At 46.3% G+C, this 8,156-nt stretch overlaps 2 protein-coding genes across 2 annotated transcripts; one reads left to right on the top strand and one right to left on the bottom strand.

Moving 5' to 3' along the window:
* The first annotated feature begins 74 nt into the window (after positions 1–74).
* On the top strand, positions 75–4,897 carry parp2 (poly (ADP-ribose) polymerase 2). Its single transcript, XM_037276913.1, has 17 exons — positions 75–262; positions 821–1,033; positions 1,094–1,273; positions 1,442–1,509; positions 1,609–1,659; positions 1,748–1,844; positions 1,932–2,007; positions 2,078–2,180; positions 2,328–2,481; positions 2,583–2,721; positions 2,992–3,055; positions 3,139–3,276; positions 3,356–3,483; positions 3,561–3,660; positions 3,876–3,974; positions 4,049–4,173; positions 4,467–4,897. Exons 1-17 carry the CDS (start codon positions 196–198, stop codon positions 4,630–4,632), a joined length of 1,968 nt encoding a protein of 655 aa, XP_037132808.1. The 5' UTR covers positions 75–195; the 3' UTR covers positions 4,633–4,897.
* Positions 4,811–7,446, bottom strand: si:ch211-284o19.8 (protein lifeguard 1). Its single transcript, XM_037276944.1, has 6 exons — positions 7,294–7,446; positions 6,280–6,562; positions 5,984–6,184; positions 5,556–5,684; positions 5,339–5,482; positions 4,811–5,146 (listed from the first exon to the last, which is right to left on the bottom strand). Exons 2-6 carry the CDS (start codon positions 6,559–6,561, stop codon positions 5,012–5,014), a joined length of 891 nt encoding a protein of 296 aa, XP_037132839.1. The 5' UTR covers position 6,562; positions 7,294–7,446; the 3' UTR covers positions 4,811–5,011.
* Between the last annotated feature and the right edge of the window lie 710 nt (positions 7,447–8,156).

Genomic DNA, 8,156 nt, shown 5'->3' with positions numbered 1-8,156 from the left:
AAATCACTTGAGTACTTGAACGCACCACCACCACCACTCAATGACCAACAACCCGGAAAAGGTTCAACTGTACTTCCGGCCCAATGACCAGGAAGTGGAACATTTCCCTCTCCCCTTTTTCTATTCGTGTTTTGTTTCCGTTACGCGATTCGTAGCAAATATTGTTTGTAATAGATATTCATTTTATTAACCGTCATGAGGCGGTCGACAAGATCTTCCAGAAGCAGAAATGCTCCAGAAAATGAACGCCAATCTGAGAAAGGTGAGCGCTCACTTGCTGCCCCAAGAACGAAACTCACGACTGTCTACATTTGATTGTTATGAATATTTTATATCAGTATCCGCTGTTATCTTGACTGCGTGTGCCGGTGGAGCTCTTAATGTTGTGTTGAACGTGTTTATTGTCCACACAGTGTCCTGCCACTCGCTCCAGATGGCAGATATTGGGGATGGATGGATAGATAGATCGATAGAATACTCTATTGATCCCAGGGGTCCATAAACCGGCACAGAGGCAGTGATTGCCTGGCCAGTTGGTACCTGAAATGGTTCCTTTAATTATGTTTTTGAGGGGATTCAAATGGGTTGTTTTCTGGCTAAGTCATGTTGGGACTTAAAATTGTTCCTCATTGAGCTCACTGGTTAGTTTAAAAAATAGTTCCTTGTATGGTTCCTAACCTTTGCTAAATAATTTCGGAACCCACAATGTTTGTTATCAAGAAAATGCAAATGGCAATTCTTCTCTGTCTGGCATTGTTATTAAGAGACCAAAAGCAGTTCCTTATCCGGCTAACAAAGGTGTCATCGTGTTACGTGTCAGTCATGTGGCAGTGGCAGGGCGACGAACGTCAGTGGGAGACGTACTCTCCATCCGACTGTGCCCTGCTGGACTCGGCCGTGACCTCTGGGCAAACCCGCGTCTCCCTGACTTTGAGTTCAGGGTTGCTCTACGAGGTGGACCTGAAGAAAATGGTCCAAGTCAACACCGTCACCAAGTTCAAGAGGAAGATCCGCTTGCAGACGCTAAAAGCAGGTGAGCGTGTGTTTGACATGCATTTATTTTATATTAGTCACCAATCAAAAATGTTTCCAGCCAGTTCTGATGACACCGGGGAAGACGTCATTGCTCCCAACGGCGGTCCAGTGGAGGTGAAACAGGAAGCGGAGGAATGTGAGGAGCAGCTGACCAAAGGCAAGAGGAAACGAGGCAAGAGCACGAGCCAGGCCAGCGGCACAGACAAGAAACTAAAGGAGGTGACGCCACCGAGTGAAGGTGTGTTGGATTGGCACACACCGCTTCCAAACGCTAACCAAAGAAACACATAACAAGCGCAACCGACACCCAGAGGCACACAAAGTGATTCACGCTGGATGTGAAGTGATTTATGTGTGCAACGTTATGACACATTCTCCGGACTTTTCCGTCCTCCGCTGCAAAAAGTTGTCAAGACGGTGGTGATGAAGGGAAAAGCTCCAGTGGACCCGGAATGCAAAGCCAAGCTCGGCAAGGTATCGCTTGCTCCCAAAAGCGCCGGCCGACGAGGGATCGGGTCGGGCTTGGTGTGAGCCAGCCGCTCAAGTTTGGCTGCGTTTGTGTCTTTGGGCCAGGCTCACGTTTACAGCGAAGGAGCGGACGTTTACGACGTGATGCTGAACCAAGTAACTTGCTTCCTTTGGTGGCTTCGTTGGAGTTACGCTCTTTGAGAAAGGGCCCTTCAGCGAGCTTTGTTTCACGGTGTTTCTGCAGACCAACCTTCAGTTCAACAACAACAAATATTACCTGATCCAGCTGCTGGAGGATGATGCGGCCAAGGTGTTCAGCGTGTGGATGAGGTGGGGCAGAGGTGAGTGAGCGAGCCAGCCAGCCAGCCAGTCTCTCTCTCGCTCTCTCTTTTGGATGTTTTTTCAACCCACCTGTTGATGCCCCCCAGTGGGCAAAGTGGGTCAGTCCAGCCTGACGTCATGTGGCGGAGACCTGCTGAAGGCCAAAGCGCTCTTCAAGAACAAGTGAGACCATCACGAGCGTCTCTCGTTTCTAAGGTGGATTTTTCCAACCGTTTGAATTCTTGGGCTTCAGGTTCTTGGACAAAACCAAAAATGAGTGGGAGCACAGGACAAGGTTCGTGAAGGTGGCTGGAAAGTACGACATGGTCTACATGGACTACAGCACGAGTACAAAGGTGTTTTTTTTCCTCCAGGCTTCAAAAACATTAGATGTTCTGTTTTCTCCCTTGACACCTTTTGTTAAATTCACTTCCTCCATTTCCCCTTTTTGTCTTCCAAAGTAGATTTATGCTTAACAAACTGTTTTGTATTCCTGCGCGCAGGAGGAGAAGCCCATCCCGTCGGTGGCCGAAGCGCCGAAGAAGGCCTCCGAGCTGGACCCAAAGGTCCAGTCTCTGCTGGAGCTCATCTGTGATATCAAAGCCATGGAGGAGGTGGTGCTGGAGATGAAGTTTGACACGCGCAAGGCTCCCCTCGGTCAGTCCAAGACGACATCACCACTCTTGCTGTTGCTTATATTTGCATCCACGTTGCACTCACTTTCCAAGCTTGTTCTCTTCAATGGTGTTCTACTGCAGGCAAGCTGACGTTGGAGCAGATCAGCGCCGGCTACACGGCTCTCAAGAGGATCGAGGCGTGTCTGAAGAAGAAAGACGGCAGCCGTGAGCTGCTGGAGGCCTGTAATCAGTTCTACACTCGCATCCCGCATGACTTTGGGTGCGGGGAATGCAACTTTATGTTGGTGACATAGAAAATGATGGCCCAAGTCATGTTTTTTTTTTGTCTTTTTATCATGAAAAACTGAATGTTCACTGTATTCAGAAATTCATTTTGGGAGTAATTTGATATTAGTTGAGGTGTTTAAGGCAACAAAACATTTTTGGGGCCAAATATGACTCAGGCCATCAATTCAAGAAGATGATATTTATTCGCTGGTATTTATTTTCTTCAAATTTCTTGTTTAATATATCGTTTGTCTCCCTTAAGGCTAAAAACACCGCCTCTCATTCGGACGGAAGACGAGCTAAAGAAAAAGATTGAATTGTTGGAGGTAATTGTACTCAAGGAGAGGAGCTTCATTCTTGGGGTTTTAAAATGTTTTTCTTTTTTTTTCCCCCCCGTGCGCCTGTGCAGGCTCTCAGCGACATCCAGATCGCGGTGAAAATGGTGGAGAGCGCCGGTGACGGCCACGACGAGCATCCTCTGGACCGCCACTACCGCTCCCTCAATTGCCTGCTCCACCCCCTGGACCCACTCGGCGAAGAATACAAGGTCGGCTTTTTGAGACAGGTTGCCTTTTCCACCAGCGTGTCCTTGGTGTTTTGGACTTTCTTTTTTCTTCTGTGCCAAGGTGATCGAAAAGTACCTGGAGTCCACGCACGCCTCCACGCACTGCGACTACACCATGAGCGTGCTGGACATCTTCGCTGTGGATCGCGACGGCGAGGGCAGCCACTTTCTGTCGGACATTCCTAACAGGTCTGGATGGCAAAGCCGCCGGTGGCATCAGGGATGGCACCATAAATGTTTATTTTGTCTCTTCCCCCTCCTGCCAGGATGCTGCTGTGGCACGGGTCCCGTCTCTCCAACTGGGTGGGCATCCTCAGCCAGGGGCTCAGAGTGGCTCCCCCCGAAGCTCCCGTCACAGGTTACATGGTAGGAAAAATCTATCTTTTGTACCTAATCCTCATTTTTTGGGGGACTTTGGACGAGGTAGTCAAGGAACAATAACACGACACTGCACATGAAAAAATAATTTAAGGAGATTGTTGGTCGGTGAACAATCTAGTAGTCAATCCTAAACTGTGAATGTCTTTGTGTCATTGATTGTCGTGGTTCACACATTTCAACCATTGTTGTTGTTGTTGCAGTTTGGCAAAGGCATCTACTTTGCCGACATGTCGTCCAAGAGCGCCAACTACTGTTTTGCCAGGAACCACAACCATGTGGGACTGCTGCTGCTGTGCGAGGTATCCGATTGGCGCTGACCATCGTTTCCTTTCCCCCGCATGTGCGATTTGGTCGCTGACGTGTGTACGTGCAGGTCGCCCTGGGAGACAGCAACGAGCTGCTGGACGCAGATTACAACGCCGACAACCTGCCGACAGGCAAACACAGCACCAAGGGCGTCGGGCGGACCGGGCCTGACCCCCAGAATTCTGTCTCTCTGTAAGTAGTTGTTCTCAGGCCGGGGCCTTTATTGTTGTTCTTAAGTTTGTGCCTCGAGAACAATAGTGATGTTCTTGGGGTCGTTCTGAACTGGGGCATGTTCGTCCTCATTTAATGTCCATTTACTCACAGGGTCAATTTGACCCAGAGCAACAGCAATGATTGATCTAAGGTATTTAATAATATTTTTCATCCATTTCTTAGAACAGCACTAATGTTTACGAGTCAAATTGACCCAGGGTCATTATGGAAGTAGAAGCAGAAGTACTCATTCTGTCTTTGACGTTTCTCAGGAACGGCATGACCGTTCCGATGGGTCCCGGCGTCAAGACGATGCAGAGTGCGTCTAAGGGCGGAGCTTACTCTCTCCTGTACAACGAGTTCATCGTGTACAACCCGGCGCAGACACGTATGCGCTACCTGCTGCGGGTCCACTTCAACTACGCCTGCCTCTGGTAACAACCACGCTCAGGTGAACATGTCATTATGGGACTGCTGTTTTCAAACATTGGACCGATTACTAACGTGCCTCACATAAAGGAATGTCGCAATCAATTCAATTGTTAGAGTCCAAATGATGATAGTGGGAAAATCTGCATACAAAATCTAATTTACTGTCGTCAAACATTAAAGGTGGTAATGATTGTAAAAGATTTTTTTATCTGCCACAAAAATCTTGCACTTGAATGTACTGTTAGCTCAAAAATGACATTTGAAAGATGAACAGCTGGACCGTTTTGATTCCGAGCCACAGAAAGTCTGCTTGTGATGCGTTGACATATAATACAATGACTGTCGAGAAGTTGAAGAAGCAGAAGGACAGGCGAGAGAGAGGCTTTTAGCGCTTCCCCATCAGGTAGATAAAGATGAGCATGATGTCCAGGTAGATAATGAGAGCCGCGCTGACGTACTCCTCGGGGTCCAGGCGGTAGCTCAGTGCGCCCATCATCAGCTGGCAGTCGCACATCAGGAACTGAGTTAGGAAGACAAAGGACATTTGTAGGTCCCGCTTGAAACTTCATTTTGAAACCTGACTCAGCCTAATTGTGGTTTGAAGTAGGGGTGGGGTCCATATTGCAATAAATTGTTCTCTCTGTCGCAATAAATAATCGATACACTGACGCCAAATATCAAATTTTTTTTTGTCAGTCGTTATGGTTCTTACCAGTGCGAACAGCAGGGCGCCCAAGGTTCCGTAGCAAACCTGAGGGATGTACGCGTAGTAGAAGCTGCTGAAAAAGCCGAACATCAGCAAGTCCACCATCACGATGAGCAGTATGCCGTAGCACCAGGAGAAATCGTAGCGTGTCTGTAGAGTGATCAATCCCGTCAGAACAAATGAGCTGTGCTTAGAAACGGCCATGTCCAGGATCAAACCTGACCTGCGCCGAGAAGGCGATGATGCTGAGGGAGATGACCAAGGTGCTCGCCATGGTGATGAGGACGGCCCGGGTGTCGTGGTAGGAAGCCATGGTGCCCACCACGTACGACAGGCTCAGCGTCACGATGGCCTAAGGAAGGGTTTAAAAACACAAAGCAAAAAAATCAACAAAAGCATTTGGGCTCAAAAGCCTGAATCTGGCTTGACACCATCATTAAAAACCTGAACCTAGGCTTACAACCCTAACCCTGCCCAAGAGCAGAACCCTTCAGGTTGCCAGTGCAAAATGTCCAGCCAACGTGGCTATTCGTGGGATTGAAAAAGGCAACAACAACAAAATAAAGACAAATAACGGGCTCCACAGTTGATCCCTGAGAAACACAATAGCACTCAGTAGCACTAGCAATTAGGAATTGGAGGCTCACTTACCAGGCCGATGATGTTCCAGGGGTGTCTGCGCCGGAGGGACTTGGCGCAGTTGAGGGCAGTGCAGACCACAATGAAGATGATGAAGGAGCTGACGTAGACCCAAATGCTGGCCTGCACCGCCTTCTTCACCACACTGGAGAAGGTGAATAGACTCACCACGCTGAACGTGAACACCAGCTGCAGGGTCAGGATGCTAAACACCTACGGCGGGCGGACGGGCGGGCGAAGCACACCCGTTGGTTCACTCACATTCAATCAGGCACTTTGTCAAGATTGATTTTTGAGCCATCACCAACCTTGCGAACAAACGCTCTCCTGACCGTCTTGTCATCGAATGCTGACGTTTCGGCTAGCGGGACGTCCTCCGGCTGAGCCTCCGCTTTAGTATCCACGCAGGACTGGTCGCCCTCTGTCAAGTCACATCCCGCAGTTTCACCGTTGGGTTCGTCGTCTTCTAATAAGTCTCGCGAGTAGGGCGGTGGCTCTTGCTGCGCCGTTTCTTCGTACGGTGGAGGCGATGCTTGAGCGGGCACGTTGAAACCCGAGGGCTCCAACGTCGTCTCGCCTTGATCTGACATTCTAGTGATGAAGAATTGAGCCAAAAATCTTTCCTTTTATGGGATTGTTTATTGTACAAATAAATGGGGAGGATTTTAATAGCACACAAATAACTGTGCGGACATTTTGAAAAAGTGAAATGAAGTGGATTTGACTGAACTATTGAAATTTAACAGGCAGGGGAGACTTAAAGCACAGTATTTGACTTGCGCCACCGTTCGTGTGCAAATATCCGTTGGTCAAACGGTTGCAAAATTGCCACTTTGGATGCTAGTCAATAAGGGTTTTGATTGTATGTCATCGTTAAGATTGGAATGAGTATTTGGAAGATTTAATCGGCAGAAGCATGTGGAACAAGTCCAATAGTGAAACAGGGTGGAATGATCAAAAGCAAAGATGAATTTTGGTGCAGAACAACATTAATTCTTGTGTCGTGTTAAAATATATTTGATTAGAAGGAGTATATTAATCACGGGGAAATTCATGAACAAATTATTCAGAGCACACAAATATAGATCGTCATATTTCTTATTTAGATAGACCATAGACAAAAGCACTAACTTTAGATAGTGATAAAATATATATTGTTTTTTTACTGTCTCAATATTTATTTTAGTTATACAAAATAAAAAAACACCTCAAATTAAACTAATAGAATTTTCCAAAATTTTCTTTAGTGTACTTGAATCCCCTAACGAAAGAAAAAATGTCATTTGATGAAATTGTCGGGAGTGAGAAAGCGCGTCTCTTACCTTTTTTGTTGGCTGCTTGTGTGCGACCGACAACCCTTCAGGTGTGAGACCACTTGCTGACACTTTTATAGGGGAAGTTCAACCCCCCAAAAAAAGCAACTGCTGCTTTTTTACACGGCAACCAATATTATTATACATTTGCTTCAAATTAACAAGCACAAACTGTAACACATTGACCCTGATATATATGTATAAATGTAATTTATTAAAATATACAAGATGGTTTTGAAATTTTTATGTAAACATCTTGATGTGAGAAAATCCAAGTTAAAATGTAGTATTTGACGTTATGCAAGTGAGGCAAGATGGAGACATATCCTGCGGCAAGACGTGATGAAACATTATGTGAAATACAAAAAGAACCAAGTGTGCAAATTGTGAGCTCTGCGTAATCAAAAAGATGGAGCTTCTTGAGTCCCAAAGTCACAGCCAAAAGACTTTCAATTCAATTTCAGAGCAGTATGGCTGTCATTGACTGCATGGGAAAAGTATTATTAAATGTTTTGGGGGATAAAAACAACCTTTTTTCCCCCTCCTTCGTGACTGGTGCATTAAGTTGACCATATGTGTAATGATAGAAATGTACAATAGATGGCAACATGAACTAAAATGACAACCATAGACTGAATAGATGTTATTCAAGGTTTGGAGTTATCTTAAATCTTAGCACAAAATCCATATTTGCTGCTTAAACATAGCATGTTGGAGCAACTTCATGGACATAGAAAGCATAACATTTTTCCATAGCAACATTTACAAGAAAACAGCTCTTGGATTTTTGGGGGGACTGAAGAGAGCCATTCTTCTTCCGCAGTTGAGTAAATAAATGCAGAACATATGGCAAAAATGGACCTCCAAGCACA

This window comes from Syngnathus acus, chromosome 17, assembly GCF_901709675.1.
Source record: "Syngnathus acus chromosome 17, fSynAcu1.2, whole genome shotgun sequence".
Classification (NCBI taxonomy): Eukaryota; Metazoa; Chordata; class Actinopteri; order Syngnathiformes; family Syngnathidae; genus Syngnathus; species Syngnathus acus.
Note: the sequence above shows the minus strand (reverse complement) of the source record. Positions and strands in the feature narration are given on the sequence as shown.

Excerpts from the sequence above, each read along its gene's own strand:
- parp2 (XM_037276913.1), top strand. The coding sequence starts at position 196 with ATGAGGCGGTCGACAAGATCTTCCAGAAGCAGAAATGCTCCAGAAAAT. Across the intron at positions 2,181-2,327 it reads ACTACAGCACGAGTACAAAG|GAGGAGAAGCCCATCCCGTC; the intron begins GTGTTTTTTTTC and ends TCCTGCGCGCAG. Across the intron at positions 3,277-3,355 it reads CACTCGGCGAAGAATACAAG|GTGATCGAAAAGTACCTGGA; the intron begins GTCGGCTTTTTG and ends TTCTGTGCCAAG.
- si:ch211-284o19.8 (XM_037276944.1), bottom strand. The coding sequence starts at position 6,561 with ATGTCAGATCAAGGCGAGACGACGTTGGAGCCCTCGGGTTTCAACGTG. Across the intron at positions 5,685-5,983 it reads CCTGGAACATCATCGGCCTG|GCCATCGTGACGCTGAGCCT; the intron begins GTAAGTGAGCCT and ends ACCCTTCCTTAG. Across the intron at positions 5,483-5,555 it reads TCATCGCCTTCTCGGCGCAG|ACACGCTACGATTTCTCCTG; the intron begins GTCAGGTTTGAT and ends ATCACTCTACAG.